The sequence below is a fragment of the Strongylocentrotus purpuratus genome, unplaced genomic scaffold, assembly GCF_000002235.5.
Source record: "Strongylocentrotus purpuratus isolate Spur 01 unplaced genomic scaffold, Spur_5.0 spur5_scaffold_21, whole genome shotgun sequence".
NCBI classification, from domain to species: domain Eukaryota; kingdom Metazoa; phylum Echinodermata; class Echinoidea; order Camarodonta; family Strongylocentrotidae; genus Strongylocentrotus; species Strongylocentrotus purpuratus.
Window position 1 is genome coordinate 23,705,265 of NW_022145607.1, and position 25,288 is coordinate 23,730,552.

Below are 25,288 nucleotides of genomic sequence, written 5' to 3' on the forward strand. Positions count from 1 at the left end.
ATCTAGAAGTCGATTTATATAAACTGACACAAAATGATAAAAAATGAGTCAGAAATAATATATCAACATCAATGCTTTCTCTGAGGAGATATTTTAGTGCGATTTCAGATGATATTTATTCACATGACGCAAATAACATTTAGAAAATATACATATTTAGCAAGGGAATATATGGAACACATGTAGAGGTCGATGTAGCACATCTAAAAGGCGATTTATATAAACTGACACAAAATGATGAAAATGAGTCAGAAATAATAGTACATCAATACTTTCTTTGAGGAGATATTTTAGTGCGATTACAGATGAAATTTGTACACATAAAGCGAATATAATTGAGAAATATACTTGTATTAGTAGCAAATGTAATTCATCGAGCACATTCAGCACATAAAATAAAAATAACGATATATTGCTACGCTATCCAATGTGCAATATACATAGCCTTTGCATTGCACGTAAGGTGTAAGCGGCGCCTGCCTGGCCTGATCGTGACGTTGCGTGACGTCACGATATGAATATTCATTATAGTCCTGTAGGTGTGCTCCAAACGACGCACCCCAAATAAAATGGCGAGACGCGGTGTTCGGGTTTTTCCGTAAACTATCGGATGTTCGCGTGTACTTCCGGAAAATAATATATTTTTAAGTTTGTTTAAAAATGATCAATAATTTGATAGATTCAGACATCTAAATTATTAAAAATATACCTCTTATACATGATCTTTTCGTTTTCAAACTATATAATTAGTACTTATTAACAAATATTTTATTATTTATTTTCCGAAATACTGCGGCATGGTTCGGATTTTACGGAAACTTCGCACGTGCGTACTTTTTATTGTCTCTTTATCTCATATAGCGAGCTAGTGACGCGATGCAGCACGTAACTGGACATGGTGCTCGCACTCGCGATCGCGCATCCCATTCGATATCGCATCCCTGGTTCTTTTTTCTACGAATATGTCCGACGTGTACATTTTCATGTTTGTTTTTAACAGAGAAAATTGAGATGAAAGAATGAAACCGCAGCCACCCATTTTTAATTTTATAAGGTGAGTAGAATTATAGTTGTAACTTAACCAAGGAGTGAAGGACAACCGTAAGCTTAACTTCATCATTTTTGCCTGTGGAAAGTTTGAAGTTCTTGGAGATGGAATTGATCTTTTTTTTTTTTTTTATGGTCAGTTTTTATTCTTTTCTCTCTTGAAACAAATTATAATCATAGTACAAATTACAATCATCATAACTCTCACTGCAAATGTGATGACATTATAAATCAGTATAAATTTTTGTCTTACAAACGGCTTCAAAAGAAACTTACATAGTTAGTTCCTATACATCATATTTGAAACAAAAATTCATATTTTCAAAGAAAACATATGCAGTTGTATAATCCAATTTTTTTTTGTTTTAACAATGTAGCAACTTATACTTCTTTTTATACTGTTGTCCTGAGAGAAAAGTTTTCTCTTTTTGTTAACCCTACCCTACCCGACCTCTCCCTTATCCCCATTCCCCCCCCCCCCCCCCCCCCCTCTTAACCGGTGGACGACTGGCTCTGGGTTCCAATTGTTTGTCTAATACTCAGGTTTTCCCATTTAGAAAAATGAATAGTGAGAGTTCCCCTCATTGCTGCCAATTTCCTTTCTTCTACTTTATCCCCTATTATACTATTCTTTATTTCATTAAAAGAGGGTGGTTTTTTAAGTTCTCTATTTCTATAAATCAGATATTTAACAAGAATTAAAACATGATTCATTAATTGATATTTTCCTTTATTTCTCTCCTCTTTCCCATACAGAATTTCCTCCAAACTACAGTTATGTATTTCAAAGTCTAAAAATCTCGTGCACATTTCCCACACTGATTGTGCAAATTCACAAGTATAGAATAAATGTTTATATGTTTCTTCATCTTTTTCGCAAAATGAGCATAAGTTAGTCGAGACAAGACCAAAACGGAAGAGGTGATGGTTTGTATATAATATATTATGTATAAGTTTGAACTGAAACTCTCTTAATCGACTGTTAAGTGTACACTGTCTTAGTCTTAAAAATATGTTTTCTATTTCCTTACAGGAAAAACCATAGTTCCTTCCAATTCTCTCAAAAACCAAAGGTTTAAAATCATCTTTCTTTATTAATTGTACATAAATTTGTTTTGATTTTAAATCAGCTATATTAGTTGTTTTCTTCCCCAAAGTGAAATCAGTTCCAGAATTATTTTTTTCTTCTCCCTTTCTAAAATTATTTTTCCAACAAACTGGTAAACAGGTATAAAAGTGCTTGATCTTTTCAATTTCATTTACTTCAACACCTAAATCGATAAAATGCCTGTCACTTTTTAGTTTACCATCGTTTTCCAGAATATGTTTTAATTTGTAAATTCCTTTGTCATACAACCTCTTATCGTATATACAACTTCCTTTATATCGAATAAGTTTATTATTAAAAATTACCACATCACCAATGTCTATACTCCTTATATGTCTCGTATTCACCCAATCTTCTAATAAATCCTTATAAAATTGTGGAGCTGTCACTTTTAATAAACTTGGTATATAGTCACATGAAAATATCAAATCTCCACCCACGTGTTCAGTGACGAAGTTAAAATATTGTTTCCATTTCATGTCTTCATCTTTGTTTAGAAGTTTTTGAATCCACATAATTCGCTGCGATTTAACTTGTGCAGAAAAATTTAACATCTTTAACCCCCCTTGGTTATAGTCTAAGAACATGGTGTTTCTATTGATTTTATCTGTTTTTCCTTTCCATATGAAATCAAAAGTTAATTCATCCAGTGAATCATAAACCCATTTTGGAACAGGAGTAAGTGACGCCCGATAAAGAACTTTAGAATAAATGTGCACTTTCAATAGTTGAATCTTACCCATAAGTGTTAAATCCCTTTGCTTCCAAAAATTTAAAAGTGTTTTTATTTTACTTAAGATTTCTTTATAATTTAGATCTTCTTTCTTGTGTTCATCGAGGGAAAAGAAAATCCCTAAAACCTTAAGAAAGTCAACTATTTCGCCAAAAGCAAAATCACAATCTAAACGTTGACATGAACCTAACCTTAATATTTTAGTCTTGTCGTTGTTTATTTTCAGTCCAGAAATTTTTTCGAAATCTGCAAATAATACTTTTAACCTATTAATTGATTTTTTATTGCGAACAAAAATTGTCATATCATCCGCATAAAGTACTAGTTTAGTTTCCTTATCTCCAAAATTAATTCCGTCCACCAATTTATCTATTCGTAATTTGTGTGCCATTACTTCAATACACAAGATAAAGAGGTACGGAGAAAGAGGGTCTCCCTGTCTTACTCCCCTTTCTACTTTGAAATAACCAGTGGACCCTCCTTCATTTAATACACAACTTAGAGTGTTCATGTATAAAACTTTAACCCACTTTTGAAAGGACGGACCGAAACCAAATGACGACAGAACTTTTTGAAGAAATTGATGTGAAATTGAGTCAAAAGCTTTTTCGAAGTCTACAGCTAACAAAAAACCAGATAAATTGTAACGGGATGTATGAAAAATAATATCATCTATAATGCGAATGGCCTCACCAATATTCCTCCCTTTCATGTAGCCCACCTGATCTCCCATAATGATCTCATTTAATACTTTCTTGATTCGCTTAGCCAAAATTTTTGTTAAGATTTTATAATCGACATTAAGAAGGGAAATGGGTCTATAATTTTTCAGTGAAAAGGGATCTTTCCCATCTTTAGCGATTAACGTAATTACAGCTTGTTTTTGAGACGATGCTAATTCTCCTAATCTATATGCTTCATTCAAGGCATCTTTAACTAAATCTCCAATATTCGGCCAAAAGGTACGATAAAATTCTGAAGAAAAACCGTCATTTCCAGGTGATTTGTTCTGTTTTAATTCTTTTAAGATTTCTAGGCATTCTTTATTACTTATAGATCCTTCACAGTATTCTCGAGATTTTTCAGTCAATTTCGGTAAACCTTGAAAGAAACTATTATAACAATTATCCGAGCACTCGTACTCTACTTTACTGTACAACATGCTGTAAAACTTCCGGATTTCTTCAGTTATCCTTTTTTCATCGCAGCAAATAGCACCATCTGAGGTTTTAATTTTTTTAATAGTACTCTTTCTTTTGTTATTTTGCATTAATTGATTGAAATAACGCGAATCCCTTTCTCCGCTTTCGTACCACGAGGCTCGTGATCGAATCCTAATTCCTTCATTTACATAGCTATAAACTTCCTTTAATTTCTTTTTTGTATTTTCCAATTTTTCTAAAGTATCTGCATTAGTGCTTTCCGTCAATTGTTGTTCTAAACATTGTATTTCTTTTTCTAAATCTGTTCTTATTGTTCTTCTTTGATCAGCCAATTTTTTTGAAAATTTTTGTGTAAAGCTCCGAATTTTCATTTTTAAAAAATCCCATAACAACCTTTTGTCTTTTATTTTAGTTTGCAATTCGTTTTTTAATTGACAAATTTTCTTTTTTAACTCTCTAACATAATCTTCATTTTCACATAAACTATTATTGAATTTCCAATATGACCCTTTTCTTCCATTCGTTTTATTGACTGTTTTGTCAAATAAACGTAAAAATATTGAATGATGATCAGGGGCAACAGATGGAATTATATCGCACTTCATAACCATTTCCTCTAGACATTCTGATATTATCCAGTAATCTAGTCTACTTTGCATAAAGGGATTGTTTTGCATATAAGTGAATTGCCTTTTTAAAGAATGCCTACATCTCCAAATATCCAAAAGCTGCAAATCTTCCATGAATTTTTCAAATTCTCGATTAAATCTTTTCGAAATCCTGTTTAAAGATTTCCCGTTATAATCAAATTCAATGTCCCTAATCATGTTAAAATCACCACCTATTATAACCGGGTAGTTATCTTTATTTAACTTAGCCAGATTATTGCGTAATTTTCGAAGAAATTGCAATTGATCACTCTCAAAATTTCTTGTTGGAAAATACACATTGCCTAAAATCAACCTAACACCTTGAAACTTACAGTCTATAAAAATATATCTACCCTCACTGTCTTTTAAGACTTGCAATATCTCAATATCTATCCTCGGCGCAATCAAAACAAGAACTCCTTTACTGTGATTAGAACCATGACTAAAATAAGTAGAACCCTCCCACATTGAAGCCCACTTGTCCTCACAATCGCTAGTACTAAATGTTTCTTGTAGGAAAACAATGTCCGCCCCTTTATCTTTACACCAGAAAAATATGCGTTCCCTTTTATCTCTGTCCCTGATCCCTTTCACGTTGAGGGAGAACAATTTACAATTAATCAGAACATCCATAACCTATCACACACAAGAAAATTTAACCCAGTCCCAGAGCCAATCCCCCACCTTAAAGGACCCCACGAAAAGCAAGAACGAAACCCCGTCATCTGGGAAAGAAACTGATACATGTAAGGCATGCAATATTGCAGCTCCCCCGCCCCACCCCTCCCACTCTAAAAATTTCTATTTGAAGGTAACATTCCCGAAAATAAGGCTATAAAGGATTATGTACCCTCTCCACATTGAAGGTGCTATAATAGCCTGACTTACAGAATACACAAAATAAATGCTTCCTTGCAATTATAAAAAAAAAAAACATGTCATGTACGAAAATCTTTGAAGGCTCTTGAATCTATTAATCACAAATTGATTAAGTATTCAGGAGTAAATTACATTTCAATAATCAACATATAAAAAGGGAACATCCTTAATAATCACAGGGTTGTAAACCAGTATCTTCCCATATAATAGCTTAACTACCAAGTAAATACCAACATGAAAAACATGCAGCTGGTAAGTACACCTGGGAACAACCAATACTCTCCGAAGCTACATCTTATCTTCTCTTATTAAGGAGTGATGCATTTCACCAACAGTCTCACAATAATAACTACAGACCCTTGGAATTTGCATGCATATAAAAATAAAAAAATTTAAACAAAAAGATGACATTCTTGAAACGCATGTAGTTCGAAGCTTAAATACTTCTCAAACATAAGGAAATTTGACTTGGCAACAGCCCTGAAAAAAAAAATGAAGCAATTATTTGACTAAGAATAAGAGTTATCCATTTACATTCCAATACTCTCCGAAGCTACATCTTTTCTTCTCTTATTAAGGAGTGATGTATTTCACCCAATCAACAGTCTCAAATTAGAAACTACAGACTCTTGGAATTTGCATGCATATAAAAAAAGTTTTTTTTTTAAACAAAAAGATGACATTCTTGAGACGCATGTAGTTCGAAGCTTAAATACTTCTCAAACATAAGGAAATTTGACCTGGCAACAGCCCTGAAAAAAAAAATGAAGCAATTATTTGACTAAGAATAAGAGTTATCCATTTACATTCCAATACTCTCCGAAGCTACATCTTTTCTTCTCTTATTAAGGAGTGATGCATTTCACCAACATTCTCACAATAATAACTACAGACCCTTGGAATTTGCATGCATATAAAAAAATAAAAAATTAAACAAAAAGATGACATTCTTGAGACGCATGTAGTTCGAAGCTTAAATACTTCTCAAACATAAGGAAATTTGACTTGGCAACAGCCCTGAAGAAAAAAATGAAGCAATTATTTGACTAAGAATAAGAGTTATCCATTTACATTCCAATACTCTCCGAAGCTACATCTTGATCTTGATGATCGATTGTCATGATTGGGGGGCATCATGTTTATTTGTGCCTCCATTTTTTAAAATAAATAATTTCATAAATAATAGTAATCAATTTTCTAGGCATATCGAATACGGAAAATGCCATTGATGGGGGAATTAGGGGGAGGAAGAGGGGGATGTCAGGAAAGGCTTCTGACTTACTTTAGTTTTGCCTTCGGCTTCAGATATTTGTCTGATGAAGGGGTGACAAAAGTTCGCAGAGATTTTGATGATTGATATATTAATCATTAGCGATATTCAATTCATGATTTCTCATATTCTACACAATTGTTTTTATTTCAATTAGACCTAGTCTATAACTAAATGGATGGCAAAGTTTTGGAAAATTTATTGTCCGGAGAAAGTCTACCGCGCGCGATCTAAAAGTTTGATGTCGGATCGGCATGTTTGAGTTTGACTCTTAAAAGTCTTAGAACTTAGAAGATTCATGAAATATTGCGTGTAAATTTCTTCAAACTGCTGGATTAGTAAATTAGATCGACTGTCTGGATATAACAACTTGACTGGGTGCGTGATCAGTCAAGATTATTATTGAACAACTGTTCCCTTTCATTTTCATCACACTCACAGGTCGAGGGTCAAGTGTTTTCAGAAAGAGATGTCCAGGTCTAGTCTGCAGTCCAATATCTTGGTGTAATTATGGAACAAGCCAGCAAAATTTATGAAGAATTGGAGGATGCAGATGATGCAATTCTTGGAGAAGATGAAGTCTGTAAGCTTCAATTATCTGAAGATGATGCACTGCAAAAGAACCCACAAGATGATGAATCAAAGCCAGGAGAGGAAGAGCAGAGGGATTCTAATGAAATAGCAAGTGATAGTATTAGCCATGTCGAAGAAACGTCTGGCCAGGATGTACGTGCTATTAGTAATGATGATACTGCTGAATCAACTTTTCCCAAGAAGGCCCCAGAGGTTGGACAATCACAACCAGAGCTGGTGGCAGCGATGGATGTACCAGTTCCGGATGTGGAGGACAAAGCAAAGGTCGATGCTGATCAAGAGTCAGGCGCATTGGCAGGAAATTCTCTGAAGCCTGATTCCTGCAATCAAGGGGGAAAGGAAGTGCAAGAATCCTTGACAGAAGCTGCTCAAGATTCAGTCAAAGAATATGAAGAGGAGGGACAGTCTGCTTCCTCTGAGCAAAGCCTAGAAAAAAAAGGAATTACTGAAGAAACTTCAGAAATTCCAGGGCTTATAACAGATGTGGGAGATGGTGTGCAGGTTGGTGCTGACAAAGATGCTACTGTACTTAGTGAAAGCGTTTCTCCTCCGTCTAGCTCACAAAATCAAGGAGAGGAACCCTTGGCTACTTTAACAATGGATGATCAAGGATCGGGTGAGGGCCATGATGGGATTGATAAAGATACACCCGGCGAGCAGGACATGGCCAAAGGGGATGGTCCTGAGGGATCTTCTGCAGTGCAGATGATGTCTGAGCAGGAAGAGACGGACATATCTGCAATGGAAGAAGTGGCAGAGAGAGGTGATGAGGGCTGGTCTGAGGACATCACTGGTGATAACCCACCACTTGATAGTCAACAACCTCTTGAAGCCTTTCTTCAGGAAACTACTGAACCTATTGAAAGTGAGTTAGTAAGAGAATCTGGTTTGGATGCAGAAATGGACACCTCTGAACCATGTCCTGATGGAGACAAAGAAACAGATGTTGGTGAGAGAACAGTAGAGATTCAAGAGGCCGGGGGAGATGCACCAAGGGTAGATAATGTTGAAGGATTTAATGATGAGACGGGTGATGGAGGTCAGTTAGGAACCGATTTGAATGAGGAAGATGAAAGAGTCCTGGATCAGCAAATAACTGATGATATTGAGGGTGGTGGCAATGTAGGGGAGGAGGGCATGGATCATAATGAGAAACCACTGACAACCCAAGAAGAGGATCAGCTACTTTCAGAAGACACTCAAAATGAGTCTACTCAGCCCCCAAGTCAGTGGGAAGAAAGCCTTGCAAATCAAGATGCAAATCTATCTTTTGATGAACCTATGGACACGAGTGAAGGTGAAGGGGGCACAGGGGCAACTACCAAGGAGTCAGATGATGGTAACGTAGGAAGTGCCATGGAAATGAGCGATAACATGATAACTAGTAATACTACCATTTCGGAACTTGAGGATAGCGGTCATAACCAAGCGCTTCCTGCTGAGGGGTCTGCTCACGCCGAAAACATCACGTCTGGTGCTGAAGCCCTTGTGAGAGTCGGTGAGTCTAACAGTGGATCCAGTATGCAAATCAAGCAGGAAATTTTGACTGAGGTCATGACCGAAGTGCAGGCCAACACCGAGGCTGAACCTCTCCAAGCTGCTGAAGATACTAGCACCACCAGCAACCCTGTCCTGGAGAAAGACCAAGATGTGAAGCCTCCCAAGGCAGAACTTGACAGTGTCTTGGACCAGACCCAATCCAAGCAGACATCACTGGGGGAGGCAGAAAGTACCCCTGCTTCACAGGCAAAGAAGAGCAAGGGCTTCAGTATCACAAGCATTGTAGGAAGGCTCTTTGATAAGAAGGAGGAGGAAGCTAGGAAAAGAAAAGAGGTAAGAAAAAGTAATGCTAGCTTTTTATTATGTTCCCGGCAGCCTGTGCGCCGTGGGATTTTGGCCATTTCCCCTTTTTTTCAAGTTTTAGGTCTCGCAAATTTTGTTTGTAACGTACTGTCACATTTTGTAGCGTTCACCCATTTTACTACAACTTACTAGGTTTCTCAATTGTTGTTTTGGAACTTACCCTTACACCTCAAATCCATGACTACTTAAGAAATTATGATTTACAGTGCCTCCTATTTTCTGACTGTAGTCTTTGCCGAATTATTCATTTCCATTACTACATACCGTAAATCTCTGTGTATAAGGCGTCTTTTTTGCCGCCGAAAAAAATTTGAAAGTCGGGGTTGCGTCTTATACACAGGTACAGAAAAATAGTTTTTTTTTTTTTTTTTTTTTTTTTTTTTTAGCTTCAATTTATGGCGCTATGCCTGGCAATGTCTCCTAGCTCAGTAAACAGTGTGTTGACTCACCACTCGGAAACTACAACAACACTCAAATTTGTCTGTCATCTTGGTTTGAAAGTAATCTTTCTAATAGATCTCACTCAATATGTAGTTTATAATAATAATTCCTCAATTTTTTTTCCATAACAAATGGTGTACCACAAGGTTCTATCCTAGGTACTCCATTGTCAGAAATTTAGAGGATGCTATTCATATCATGCATGACTATTGATGTTTGGCATAGAACACAGTGCTTCTGCTAGGTGATGTGATGAGGCTGGTGTGGGACACTTGGTATCATGAAGCCTTAGACTGTTGTTACTTTTATTTATGACAAGTTCACAACTTCAACTGCACCTCGATGTAAAATGAAGGTCCTTCCCCGCGTGGGTTTTCGGCAACAAAACAACAACAACAACAACAAAACAAAAAAACTTTTTTTTTTTTTTTTTTTTTTTTTTTTCTTCTTCCTTTCTTTCTCCTCCCCAAAATAGGGGTGCGCCTTATACACGGAGATTTACGGTACATACTTGGATTGTTGTGTTCCTCCTTGATTCTGTTTTGTGTGTCCCCAGAGTCTTTTAATACTGTATCCAATTTTGCTGGAACAATGAATTATTTTCCCCTTCTTTTATTTTATTTTCAAGAATTTCCATGGGTGTCCATGTCCCATGACCACTTCAGTAAATGAAGAGTTTATTTCCAAAAGGAGCTAAATCCATTTTTGTTACTTTGGAGAAAAAAGAAATTGTTTACCAGACTTTGTATAGGGTCAGGCACAATCTATGAAAAAGTGATACTAGAAGGTGCTTTATTTCATATTTGCTCCCAAAATGTAGGTAAATAGTTTTGATAAAAGACAGGTACTTTAGTGAACAATGATCTGATATCAATAACTCAATTTTCATAAAAAGTGGATTTAGCTCCTTTTGGAATTTAGCTCTTCAAATAGTGACATACCCCCTTTTGTTATCTCATTGCGTAGACCTCTCCTGAAGAACCCCCTGACGAGATTGCCAATGTTTCCTTCAAGATCTCCGGTGTCAAGTCCCTAGCTGCTCCTGAACAGGCAGCAAAGCAGCAGCAGAGACAAGAGATGAGGCAGACCACCGCCTCACCTTTCGTCATAGCCAAGGTCACCTCCCTGGCTACAGAGGTAAAATAATGATTATAATAGTAGTGGGTTCTTGTATAGTGCTCATGTCTGTCAGACTTGACACTCCTTGCGCTCCCGATTATTACCCTGGCTTTAGCACGGCTGCCATTACAGCGCTGTAGCATTTCAAGGAATTAATTCCAGCCAGGTACCCATTTGCATCACCTGGGTTGAGTGTGGCAAATGTAGATCAATATCTTGCCAAAGGACATTAGTGCCGCGGTGGGACTCGAACCGTGGACCTTGTGATTGACAGTCCGGTGACATATCCACTTGACCACAACGCCTCTAAATGAGTTCTTGAAGGAGATATCATCTTTTTGGAGCAGGAAGGGTGTTCACTTGTATTTCTTTATACAGAGTCAATGCCCCTCTAGCCCCAACAAATTAACTAATTACTGTGTAGAAAAAAAAATGTATATTACATAAATTTTATCTGAAAATGTCCTCAGGAATATTTATCTGTCTTTGTCTACAGGTACATATACTTGAGAATCCACTCAAAGTCATTTAATACTATTCATTTACACTCAATATTTGTCTCTCTGTTCGGTCCAAGCTCCAAGCTTTAATATTTGTAGCGTACATTACCGACCACATGTCAGTAATGTGTATTTCTGGTGATCACTTCAGTCAATAAATTAATAGCATCACTGGAGCTTTGATCGGACAAGATTTGTGATAAGTCATGTTTCTGGACCCTGTATTATAAAGAATTGCGATCGATTCAAATTGATCACAACTTGAAATTAATCCCAACTATGTACTTAAGAGACAGGAGTTGAGATTACTTTCATGTTGTGATTAATTTGAATCAATTACATCTTTTTATGAGACAGGTACCTGGTGAAAGTTTATACTCATAATTCCATAATACTTGGTAACATATAGGACATAAAATGCTCTGGGCCCCATCTTACAAAGAGTTGCGATTGATCCAATCAATCGCAAGTTTGCAGTCTTCTATCTCTTATGTACATGCTTGTGATTGATATCAATCGCAAATAAGTTGCAATTGATATCAACTCTTTTTAATACGGGCCTTGGACTTGCCCATTTATTTTTGCCAACCATTCTCAATGACCTCTATCTCTGTTCAGGTCGAGAAGTGCAGCAAGTGTAGCAAGCAGATAGAATCTGAGAAATCGGCATACAAATGGCAGAAGGAACTCTTCTGTTCTTTCTCCTGCCTGGACACCACGAGGATCACCTCCACCAAGACGGTCACCTGCGACTCCTGCACCGTAGTCCTGCACCCCAGGATCAGGAACGTCCACTTTGCCAAGGTCGGCAAGGAGATGCGCGAGTTCTGCTCCACCCGTTGCTCCAAGAACTCGGAGGAGTCGCCCAAGCTTTGCCCGGGGTGCGGCAAGGATGTGTCCTCTTCGAGTAACCCGGTACTAGCTCAGGTGAGGATCATTTGAAGTGATTATGGAAGAAAATGAATGGGTTTTTATCACAAAGGCAGAAGTTACTGATTGATGGAAATTTTTGATTTAATTAGAAAACCAGAAATGATGCTTTTTGGAACATTACTCATTTTTGTCACACATATTGTTGTATGCCCAGTAGAAAGTCATGATCACAAAAATGTCTTGCCTCTGTAGGTTCAAATTCTGAAGTAATAATATCACTATTCACAATTCTATTTCGAATTTCCTCTATCTTTCTCCTCTCTCACTTTCCTTCTCTCTCTCTCACTCTCTCTCTCTCTATCACTCTCTCTCTGTCTCTCTGTCTCTCTCTTTCTGTCTGTCTCTCTCACTTTCCTTCTCTCTCTCTCTCACTCTCTCTCTCTCTCACTCTCTCTATCACTCTCTCTCTGTCTCTCTGTCTCTCTCTTTCTCTTTCTCTTGCTCTCTCACTTTCTTTCCCTTGCTCTCTCACTTTTATTCTCTCTCCCTCTCTCTCTCTCTCTCTCTTTCTCTCTCTCTCTTTCTCTCCTTACTCTTTTTCTCCCCCTCCCCCCTCTTTTTTTTCTTCTTTCCCCTACCCCTCCCCCTTCTCTCTCTTTTTTTCACTCTCTCTCTCTCTCTCTCTCTCTCCCTCTTTCTCTCTGACTCCTGCGTACAGACTGGATCGGAGGGTATCTTCTTTGAGTTCTGCACCCAGGACTGTGTCAACCAGTATGAGGAAAGAATCTTGGGCGATACCAACAAGGATCATGAAATCTCTGTCTTAAAACAAATCAGGTCTACATGTAATGAGTGTGAAAATCTTGCAGAGGTAAGATAGTTCGCCCTCTCCCAGGAATTTAGAGCAATTGAAAACAACACTTTCTGATCTTCAAGAAAAAATATCAGTAAATCATTATGTGATGATGTAATCAATGTCATCTGCAAAGTTGCTACATATCATTATGAATATGAATATGGACTTCTAAAGAAATATTAAATGAGATACTGTTTTCGTCCATGATTTAGTTATTGAAGTCGGAGTTATATTTGTTAATGTTTAGCATTAGTGCTGTATGCGTTCATCCTTTTCTGATAAAAAGAGAAATTTCTGTAGAAGGGGTATTATACAGAGTAATAAGGCTGTGAAGGGTAGTCGAATGCTCAAGTACCCGCACGGTTGACAACTACTCGGGTACGATTTCTCGTACCCGAATATTCGGCCGCAAAAAAAATTATAAAAAAAACAAAAACAAAAACAAAAAACAAAAAAAACATGGCGTCCGAATACTCCAGTATTCGCTTGTAAACATAGGAGTGTACTCGGGTACCTCATTACACTGTTGTGCACAGCCTTACAGAGTAAGCTTGTTTAATATTGCCACACTCGACCCAGGTGAGGTAAATGGGTACCTGGGAGGAATTAATTCCTCTGGAGCGCTGTAATGGCAGCTAGGCCAAAGCCGCGGTAATAATAAGTGCGCCTCGGAATAGAATTTCTAAATAGACGGCGCTATACAAATGCCTAATATTATTATTTTTATTATTTCCTACAAATCAAAGCCAAGAGTTCCCTATCTTTCCTTTGCACCTTCATTCTCCAGATTCGTTATGAATTCAGCTTTCATCAAGTGAAGAAGCTCTTCTGCTCTGAAGCCTGCTTCGATGCCTTCCGTATGAAGTACAACACGAAGATCGATCGATGTGCCACTTGCAAGTGCATGTGCTCCAATGATGCTAGTGCTGGCATGACGATGACCCTCGATGGACAAACTTACCAATTTTGTAGCGAAAAGTAAGTGATCTGTCAATTTCTCTTCTTTTCTGGATGTTCATCTTCATGACTCTCGCTTTGCAGTGAATGAGAGCACTGCTGTGTTGGTGCTGCAAAATCTTTACGATTCTGATCTCAATTTTAAATGAATGACAGTTATATTGCATTTCGGTTCCTATAGAATGAAAGATTTTTGTGTGCTAGAAAATTTTGCAATATTAGTTTAACAAACAAAAACAAAAAAATTTAGTCACAACTCTGAACATTTGCAGTTTGCAAAAGTTTCTCGTCGTATAAATACAGTTTGTGAAATTTTCGGGCATAATAGCCCGAATTCTCAAAGGAGGTTTGTCAACAAACCTAGGTTTATGTGCGTCATATGAAGCGTTTCGATGCATTTCAGACAAGCGTGAAATGCGTCATATGACGCACATAAACCTAGGTTTGTCGACAAACCTCCTTTGTGAATTTGGGCCTGAAAGTTTGCTGTTTACAGTAACAAGGAAATTGGTATGATAGCTCTGTATAAATCCCGTCATTCTTTTATTTGATAACATCATTATAAAGTGCTATACCCATCCAGAGTTATATGTATATGGTCTCATCATGTAATTCATCAACATTTGTTCTAGATTAATGCTAAAGCATGAATTTTCCTTTCCCCCCCCCCCCCATCCACTCCAGGGTCGGAGGGACTGCATGCATGGTCCCAAAATGTCCGGTAAAGGGGTACCTGTCACGCACCAAAGTCTGGCTCGTAGCACACAAAAATCCGGCCCGTATTGACTTTACACACCGGACTTAGGGGTGTTTTCAAACATAGGAACATGCATACGCGTACCCTAAATAACAGTGAGTGGAGGGGGGGGGGGGGGTTATTTCATTGCTGGTATGTGCTCCAAAAACACAGCAACTAGAAATTTATGAATTATTTTTTTTAAATTTGACTATGATAGATGTAAAGGCACCTTTGCCCAGCATTGCACGTACTGTTCTGCTAAACGCCCCGTGAAAACGATGCTCGAAGATGGCGACTCCAAGAAATATTTCTGCGCTCTGGCTTGTAAAGACAGCTATCAGAAGAAACATGGTGGTAAGTGGCCAGCTAAAGTTAAAGAGGAAGTCTACTCTAATATTTAGTTGGTTCTAAGAGAAGGAGAAAAATGAGGGGAACAGGTCAGTGGGAGTTTGAGCAAAAGTCAACCAAAAATACGAAATTTATGAATTTTTGAGAGTGCGATCAATCAAACACAAACTGTCAACCCTGTGATGTATCTTGTGAGCTCTCCTCCCAATTGCTCTTTACTTAAAAACTTCAAAAATTTATATTTTCCCTTTAGAAAGTTTTTTATCCTAGACATTCACTCAAAATATGTTTATTGCAAATAGGTTTTTGTATAGGTTTTTGTACACCTGTCTATTATGTCATCAATAGCTAAGAAAATGAAAATCAACAAAATTTCAAGATACGTCACTGTGTTGCCAATATGTGTGTGTGAAGTTGAAGGTGAACAAAATAGTATTCTGTAAACTTTTTTTTATTATTTTCATATCTATGTCAGTGTGGAAGAATAGGATAGTAGAAATATTCCCTGAATAGGATTGCTCTTCTCATGCCCTCATATTGGAAATTTGAGGAGGAATAGCTGAATAGTTTGGACAAAACTTAAATGTGGTCCCATGTGCCCATTTCTGTGTGCATTACATGTGGTTCTGCATGAACAAGATTAAGCTGATTTCTTATAATTTTAATGATTCCATCAACACAACTAGTTTGTGATCAAATTATCATGAGAACCAAAAGACAGATTACTATCAAACTCAAGACATGTATATGTATCTTGCAGAGCCAATGAACTGAGTAGATTTTAGGGTCATCAGGTCTAAGGTCATGGGGCTCATTAAGGATGCCTATAAATAGCTTGTGAATGCATTATTAAAGACGACAAATGGATTACAATCAAACTTGAATTTTAAAAGTTGCTTCCGTTTTGGTTTGTATAATTGCTCTATGGCGGAGGAATCATTTTCGATTGCGCGCAGTCGAAGTTCCATCTATTTTAACAATAGAATTCAGAATAGTTTCCTTGCGATCTATTGATTATTAGTTACTCATAGAATGATTTACACTATCAGGTATAAAGGGAGTTTATTACCAAAACTTGATCATAATACATTACACATAGGAAATAGAATTATTTGCTAATAGGCCACCGTTAGATAACTATAACTGCTAATAGGGTGCAGTACCCCTATACAATTATATACAGGTAGAGTAACCTTTGAAGTAATGACAATGTACTCTGCAGGCGCACCTCCAGCAAGTATCTTTGAATGTTTGACAGGCAACACCAACGCAGCCATGCCCCAACTAGCCCTACCTCCCATGACGCCACTGAACAGCATCCATGTACCCTCAGCCACCAGTGAGGTACCCCAGTCCATCACCTCCAACCAGCCGCCTCAGCAGCAGGCGCAGAAGCAACCCCTGCAGACGGTGGTCAACACAGCAGGACCGCAACCCTCCAAGTGCAACCACTGCCAGAAGGTGCAGCGCCCTCTCTACCACCTGACCATGAGCGACCGCACCCTGCGCGACTTCTGCAGCTACAACTGCGTCATCTCCTTCCAGTCCCAGTTCAACGTCCCGCCCGTCACCCTGCCCGAGGAGACGCTCCTCTTGAGGTGCCACAAGTGCCAGAGGGGGTTCAACTCTCGCCCCTTTGTCTTGGACTATGAGGACAAGACTTCCCTCTTTTGCAGTGAGCTCTGTTTGGAAGATTATAAGAGGGTGAGTTGCAATGTTTGCAAGAAAAGCCTTATGCTGAAGCAATTTACCTGAAATAAAAAGGGGAGGTGGTGTTCCTTCTTGTTAAGTCTGAATTTAAGAAGAGTGCGAAGTTTAAACCCTATCTTTCGTAGGTAGTGAGTCTTTTTGATAGCTCCCCACCCCCCATACAGAAGTATTCTTTACTTAGCACCCTAAATCGCCTTTTAGACATTCTTTGTACATTTTCACTGTTTTTTACTTTTTTGTACTTTGAACAAATGGCTGAAGGACTTTGTTAAAAATTCAGGTTGTACTGTAATGAACATTAGAAGTAGAAGAAGGATTTAGAATAATATGAAAGAGTAGACAGGCAGCTATTTCAAGAGAAGAACAACACATGCATTCAAGTTATCATAGGTCTGCTGGCTTTAATTTGCTATAGTATCTACTCAAGAACCGATTGAAGATCCATCTACCAGTAGTTCCTTTTGATCTCCTTCCTCTTACAGGATGTTTTCTTGAATATGGACCATCATTTACCAAAGTTTTTAAATGCCGATGTTCTTTAATGTACTACATGTTCTTGTTTTACAGACCAACTGTGTCTTTGTGCAGTGTGATCAGTGCCATCAAGAAAAGATTCTTTTTGAAAGGACACACTTCTCTGGGGAACCTAGGACCTTCTGCAGCCAAGGTATGTTAATGAAACCTTAGAACGATAAGGTCTGCAGGTTTTCTTAATTTTGTATGTTTACAAACTATAACCTTTACACTGCTCTCTGCAGTGTAAAGTATCAATAAACAGAATAAATAAAGGGAAGAAACAATTATTTAAAATGAATGAGTGATGTAGGGCAGGTTTTGAATTTGTTTAACTCCGAAAGAAATGGTCTTCTTCATCATCATCAACATCATCATCATCATCTTCATCATTATCATCATTTATTAAAGTCATGACCCATTCCATGAACCCCCTTATGTTCATTCTATCGGATAGTTTCACACCACAAATCTTCCATATCATGGTTCTTTCTGTTATCCTTGAGATACCTTCATACAGTGCGCGTGTATGTGTATGCTTTTAAAATGGGTTTAGCTGGAATACTCCTCAAGGAGTGGAGGGTGTGCACTATCATGTGCAGAATAGCAAACTAATCAAACCTTGTGGCCGGTCTAATAATAATTACATGTAAAGTGCTTAGAATAGTGCTATACAAATATCACTATCAAATATCACTATCATTGCCGAAGCTAAAGCTAGGGTAATAATTTTGAAAGCTCTTTGGAAACGTATAGAGATGTTATTTCATAAGGTACTTTGCGCTATACAACAACTGAATATTATTATTATTATTATCATAATTGTTTTTGTTTTTCCTGCAGGTTGTATGCTGCTCTTCAAGCAAGAGATCGTACAGACCCTGGGACTTCAGTGCATCGTATGCGACTACTGCGCCCAGATGTGCAAGAAGGAGGTGTCCGATACCATTGGAGGGATCAAGCGGCACTTCTGCCAAGAGGAGTGCAAGTCCAAATACGAGCTATGGTTCTACAAAGTGGCTAGGTAGGTCAGAACTTTAATAAGTCAGAATATTCAAAATAGTAAACGATTGTTTATGTAATGTATAATTTTAGAATTTCTCTTTTTACCCTAGAGGAAAGTTCATCCCACAGTTCTTTTACAGACAGAATATACTACATTTATACATGTAGGATTCTTATATTTTAGAGCATCTGTTGATTAATTCATGTATTTTGATCTTCTTCAAAACATTGAATTTCTTTGAGTGTTTTCCTTCTCTAACTTTGAGGGTCACTCTTGAAGCCAGCGGGTTGTTTCACAAAGATCCTTAGTAGATCTTAACTCTAAGTCAGACTTAAAATTTATGGAGAGCCATTTGTAGCCTTAAAATGAAATACATTCAAAAGCAGAAATTCAAGTATTTTAGACTTTTCATAAATTCCACATCAAGAACATGAATTCATGATATGAATGATCTGAATCAACATTTCAGTCCAACTTTTACAAAATATTTTCAAAGATGCTAATGGCTTTCCATAATTGTTTAAGTACAACTTAGAGATAAGTTCAACTTAGGATCTTTGTGAAACACCCCCCTGGATTACTACGAATCGAAACAGCTCAAGCTCAGCACTGACCTTCATCGTTATTCTTGCAGGTGCGATGGCTGCAAGAACACGGGTCGGCAGCTGACGGAGAAGTTCATGTGGCGAGGTCACACAAAGCACGTTTGCAACCAGCAGTGCCTCTTACTCTTCTACACCCAACAGAACATTCCCAATGTTACCACTCAGCTACCACAACCCATTCCTACATCCACAGCTCGTAAGTCTAGAGATAATGAAGGTCGTGGGTTCAAACCTCTGTATGACACTACTGTCCTTTAGGAAAACCTAGGTGGTACATAGGTGCTGGTAGGAAGGTACTCCTTGATGCTGTCCCTTTATAGAATTATCATTCTGTTATCACAAGGATTTTTGATTGATTGTCATTTGTTCCAAAGATTATGTGTGTTGTGCATAGACATTATAAACCAATTGGATAATGGTGAAAGAGTATTGTTATAACCCCCTAAACAGGTATTTCTACACCTCTGTTTGCTCATATGTATGTGAGGCCAGCATCCACTTTTTCCCTGCACCTTTTATTAGTCAATAAAGGAAGTGTGATATGTTCAGTAAATTATGTGTGCTTTGCATAGAGATTATAAACTTATAAGATGATGAAAAAGAGGTGTTTTTCCCCTCCTAATGATGAGTATACATCTCCCTGTAGCAGTCTTTAAAGTTTTGAAGTCGTCATCAGTGAAACACAAATTGGCAACACTGACATACCTTGCGAGCTCCTCTCCAATTTGCTCTGTACAGAAAATCAAAGGAAGTGTGGTATGTTCCATAGATTATGTGTGCTTTGCATAGTGATGATAATCCTGATGGATAATGGATGATGAGAGAGAATTGATTATAAAACTGACATTTCTACACGTCCATCTGCTCATTCATACATGTAGCTGGCATCTACATTTTTTATTTACCAGCTACAAGTAATTGGCCAAAGCGTCTGCAGCGCTTATTAAACATGCCATGTCAGCAATTTCTTTACTGCACAGTGCATCTTGTATTACCTACGTTAGTCATTAGAGTGTGTATTGCCCAATAATGCACTCCACAATAAAATACTATGGAAGCCCCACTGCACTACTAAAGCTTCTTGCGCCCTCAATATAGCAAACTATGCCTAATCGGTGACCGTTGGTCCCCTATGATCCCCTTTTTCTTATGTTAATTGAGAGCTGAATTGATGAGATAACCATGCAGGGAGGTCTAATCCCTCTTGGCCAAAATAGTGCAGTGGGGCTTAAAAACGTTCTTTTTCCTCCTAATGATGAGTATACATCTTGTATTTTTCTGTAGAGCATCAAACTCCTACCATTGCGAAGGTCATGTCACTTCTACCCATTGAAAGGCTGAGTGCACGTAAGTCAAATACAAAAATGTTATCATTTTTCTGCAAGATTTCAAAATACTCTTACTTTCGGAGTCTAACAGATTGGTATTGTTTGTTCGACGATTGTTTTACCTGACTGCTAAGAAAGCATTATATGCATATAAGTGAACAACCAGGGGACCGACGGCTTTTAGTCCTCTCCGAGGGATTATTACTAGCTGTGGGAAGACACCATAACTGGATTCATAATGCTAATGATAAAAGAATAGTGGACCCTTCTCCAGAGGTCGATTTTGCTGGTACACTTCCACTCAGTTCTGTAAAACGTTAACGTTAATGTAACCGTGTAAGGTAACGTGACACAAAGCATTACTCTGCGTAGCACTCGCACAATGCCCACCTTACAGACGTTTGGTAAACCTGGTATATTCTGTTTGCTGTGTGAATGAATGTTTCATGGCGCTTCGGTAGAAACAGACTCTTTTCATTCCGCCAAGGGGTACTGCTGAATTTTTACTCCAGGTGGACAATACCATTACTTTCTTGTCTCCCTTAGAAATATGCTTTTTGACTAAAGAGGAATATATTGAATCTAAATCCTATTTCTGATTTGCAAATACAGTCAAACCTGCTTTAGTGACCACCTGTCTACAAAGACCACATTTTTTTGTTTCCCTTGAAAATAGTTTCTCATTAAATCATGTACAAAAGTAACCTGTACATAAAGACCACCTGCCTATAAAGACCGATTTTCTTGTCTCCCGTGGGTGGCCTTTGTAGACAGGTTTCACTGCAATATGTGAGATTCCCCAAAACGAAGGGGCTACATTAAGTTTTTGTAAGTTCGACCGAATCGAGTCTTGTATCATAGCATGTCAACTTAGTGCTTAGTTACATATACCTTCAGATATAAACTTCAATCTTGAGGGAGGGGGGGGGGGGGTGAGGTAAAGCTCTCATTCTTAGTTTATTTTCTGATACATACAAAATAACAACAACAAAACATTTTGTTGGTGTTTCCTTGAATGAATAATATATTACAGCAGTTGTACCTGGCTATATTTATATTTCATATCCTTCTTACCACTGATATGCTATCATCAGTACCTTTGCATGGTTTTATCATTTTTACAATGGCTGTATCTTCAGATTGAATGCGATTTATGAAATGTATGATGTCCTTGTATGCAAATGTGTATATTTAGTTATTCAATACTGATTTATTTTCAGTTCACTTCGTTGATTGATTCCTTTATATTTCATTACAAATTGAATCATCTCCTCTCTGTGTTCTGTAGCGCGCACCGTCGTGAAGGAAAACAAGAAGCTTTTCACCAACAAGCAGACACAGATCACCACCAACACAGTCTACATCAAGCCCCCGCCCCCTCCCCCGCCCAATCTACCCTCGCCCCCCAAGATGATGCGGAACAAGATCACCTCCTGCCGCCCCATTCAGATCACCAAGGCAACCATGTGTCGACCAATCGTGAAGGACATGTGCGTCGGAACAGGTGGGTTCTTGAGGGAATTGCCTAGAAGTTGGAATAGTATTTATAGGTTTTGGAATCACCTTTTGCATGCCCGTGTGTGTGTGTCTGTGTGTGCATGTGTCTGACCTTTCACCTATGACATTCTCTCTCCCCTGAATAGTGATCACTTACAGTATAGAAAGTTCACATTTCAGGGGGGTGTTTCACAAAGATCCTAAGTTGAACTTATCTCTAAGTTGGACTTAACAATTATGGGAAGTCGTTAGCATCTATGAAAATATTTTGTACAAATGAATTTAAAAGGCATAAATGTTGATTCAAATCATTCGTATTTTCTAGTATCAAGAAATTTCATGTTCACCATGTGGAATTAATGTAAAGTCTAAAATATTTGATTTTTCTCTTTTGAATATATTTTATTTTAAGACTACAAGTGGCTCTCCATAATTTTTAAGTCCAACTTAGAGATAAGTTCAACTTAGGATTGTTGTGAAACACCCCCCAGTTTCCACCTGAGCAGGTTCTCTCATTGATACCTGCATGAAGAACCTGTGTCGAAAGGCCAACTGCTAACAAAGACCTGTCCTTGATTGTCTCCCTGTAGCAGTCTTTATCGTTTAGAAGTTGTCATCAGTGAAACACAAATTGGCAACACTGACATATCTTGCGAGCTCCTCTTCAATTTACTCTGTTCAGAAAATGTCATAAAACTTTCATTCTGTTAATTATCGTGATGGAATAGATTTGTTTCATGCAGGGGTTGTATGAAAATATATTTTCAATAATTATATTTAAAACCTACTTAATATCAGGGTGCTAAAATCATGTCTAGATTTCTTTGAAATGATTTCTGAAATTGGGCTTTCACTGGTCATTGAATTTAATATTTGATGTTCGCATTGGTGTAAAACCAAAAATTTGCTTTCATCATTTCAATACTAGAATCCAGTTGCTTTGTTTGAAACGCCTTTATCAAGAATAGCCACGACATGATGGCCCATCTGTCCTTCTTGGGAAGATTAAAGATAAAGACCAGTTATGGTCATGCGATTGCATTGTGAAAGAAACATTGTGGAATCGATCAGAAAAAGGTTGATCATCTAACATAAGTATTGGGGTGTATTGCAAGGTTCTAGAATCATCAAAATGATAATAAATTTGGCACAGTACTGGTAAAGTTACAAGCACTGTACACAGAAAGATGTATATTGGACTACGCAGATGTGCGCGACATGTGCGTTTATCTCTCACAGTCCAATAGATAAACTAATTTACCAAATATATCAATTAGTAGGCGGTTTCCCGGCAAAATGTTTATCATCATGTATTAGTCAAAACATATTCTTTCACATGATTGGTAAGAAAGAGCTTCCATTTCATTTTTTGAAATTGGGGCGTTTCCTATACTGGTCTTTACCTTTAAGCTAGAAGTCGAATTTCTTCATAAAAATAATTATAATAATATAATATTCCGCTTTTATACAGCACCCAATACATCGAATGTGTCTAAGCGCTTTACAGATACATTATTACCCGGTCATCGGATTCAGGCTTACCCGCACACAATAAATGCACATTCTCCACTCCCTGAGGAGCATTCATGCAATGTTTTTGATATTTCTCTTATATTCCAGACTTCCCCAAGGTTCCTGCCATAGTGCCGATCCCCTTCCCCGTCTTCATCCCGGTGCCTATGCAGATGTACACCAGCCACATCCCGCACCCCCTTGCCGTCCCGATCCCTGTCCCCGTCCCCATGTTCATCCCCGTGGCTGCGCGGGACTGCGACCGTCTCCTCAAGACCATCCAGGAGATCAAGGATCGCATCCCCTCAGACCCCCTGGAGGCGGAACTCTTCATGATGGCAGCGGCGGCCGCCAGCCCCCTGGAGGACGACGTGAGCGACCTCGGGACCTCGGAGCACGATGGGACGGGAAAGAGGGGGAGTGTCAGTGAGAAGGAGGGAAGCATAGGGAGTCTGGGGCAGAGGACCAGGGCGTCGCTCGTTGACCAGGCTATGGTAGAATGCGGACTGATGGATGAACCTATGGAAGGTGAGAATGACAGGGTTGCTGGTATCCAATTTATAAGATGATGAAATGGATCCAAATCATATAATTGGTTGAGAGCTTACACGTGACCAGGCATTTATTTTGCCTAAGGCGTAATTTTACTAATGACCAGTCATTAGTAAATACACATAATTTTACTTATGACCGTGTTAGACTGTTCCAAAGGTAACTTTTGTGGGTAATTCTTACTAATGCCTTCACTGCTGTGTATTATTCGTATAACATATATATATATCAGTGAGGTGGTTAGTACAAATCATCCACACAGTCAGTCTGCTTGGAACAGATTTGACAAATTTAAAGTACATGTACTTAATTTTGATAATGTCACTGATGCCTGAACATACGATGTGTATTACCTGTTTTATAAAATGGTGACGAGGATCTTTGTCATTTGATAAATTACCCTCTTCCCATTTTTCTCAGATTTCGAGTCAACTTCCAAAGTTATTAACTGGCTAATGTCAAAATTGCTAATGGCCTTCTTATGAGGATGGGGGTATCCACAAATTAAAAAAGATAAATCAAACAAGGCATAGCATTGGTCGCTTTTTTTAATTGAAATCTTATACTCAATTTTATACTTGTGAAGTTATCATCTCACACTGAACTGTTCCTCTCTTCCATTCTCTCTCTCTCTCTCTCTCTCTCTCTCTCTTGCTCTCTTTCTTTCTCTCCTTTTTGACATCCAGTATGATGTACGGTTTAATATGTCTGCTACCAAAAATATACAATTTTTATCTGAAATTTTTAATAATTAATGCATAATACATTTTAGATCTTGGCTGTGATTTGTTCTTTTTATATGTCATTGATTTTTGTCATGAACATTTTCTAGAATATATGTAAGTTATTATTGTCTGTTGGGAGCCAGGGGTGTACAAATAATTCCGCTGGCTCTCAACAGAGAGATTAAATTATTTTACATTGTTATGTTATTTATGTTATTTGTAGTTATTTGTTTATGGTATGTTAATGTATTGTTATATTTTATACAAATGTGAGTCGTAAGGCGATTTTTATGCCTTCCTTTTATTTGTGCATGACGATAAAGAAATTCAAATTCAATTCAATGATATAATATTTGTCTTCTCCCTGGTAGACATGGGTGTGGATGAGCTTCTTGCCATCCTTTCTTCTCCAGAGGTCTCAGACGAAATCCTTCTGCTGAACACTGGTCTAGAAGATGATGATGAGAAAGAGAATAAGGAGCTTCTAGCTGAGCTCACTCAAGGACTCGATGCTTTAGGTCAGTCTAAACATCTCCATCATTTGAATAGAATCGTACATTCCAAACCTTCATTTTCTTTTGTTTATTTTATCACTTTCGAGAAAACTTTTGCCTTGTAGCAAATTTGGTTTAATTTATTTAGAACTTTTTGTAATTAACATGTGTTTGCATGAATTAATGTTTCTATTGTCAAGATATTA

The 25,288-nt window shown here is 37.8% G+C and overlaps 1 protein-coding gene across 3 annotated transcripts in view; it reads left to right on the top strand.

The window, feature by feature from the left end:
* The first annotated feature begins 849 nt into the window (after positions 1 to 849).
* The window catches only part of LOC588817 (zinc finger MYM-type protein 3), a 30,419-nt gene continuing 5,980 nt past the window's right edge, over positions 850 to 25,288 (top strand). The window contains exons 1-15 of one of the 3 annotated variants that reach the window (XM_030995416.1): positions 850 to 1,054; positions 7,292 to 9,277; positions 10,715 to 10,885; positions 11,986 to 12,294; positions 12,959 to 13,111; positions 13,884 to 14,074; positions 15,010 to 15,146; positions 16,363 to 16,844; positions 17,418 to 17,517; positions 18,207 to 18,387; positions 19,004 to 19,170; positions 20,259 to 20,321; positions 21,591 to 21,806; positions 23,420 to 23,839; positions 24,960 to 25,106. In XM_030995416.1, coding sequence (XP_030851276.1) covers positions 7,361 to 9,277; positions 10,715 to 10,885; positions 11,986 to 12,294; positions 12,959 to 13,111; positions 13,884 to 14,074; positions 15,010 to 15,146; positions 16,363 to 16,844; positions 17,418 to 17,517; positions 18,207 to 18,387; positions 19,004 to 19,170; positions 20,259 to 20,321; positions 21,591 to 21,806; positions 23,420 to 23,839; positions 24,960 to 25,106 — 4,654 coding nt within the window. In that variant the 5' untranslated portion in view covers positions 850 to 1,054; positions 7,292 to 7,360. The remainder of the gene's footprint in view (positions 1,055 to 7,291; positions 9,278 to 10,714; positions 10,886 to 11,985; positions 12,295 to 12,958; positions 13,112 to 13,883; positions 14,075 to 15,009; positions 15,147 to 16,362; positions 16,845 to 17,417; positions 17,518 to 18,206; positions 18,388 to 19,003; positions 19,171 to 20,258; positions 20,322 to 21,590; positions 21,807 to 23,419; positions 23,840 to 24,959; positions 25,107 to 25,288) is intronic. The other 2 variants (XM_030995415.1, XM_030995417.1) reach the window with 2 other exon arrangements.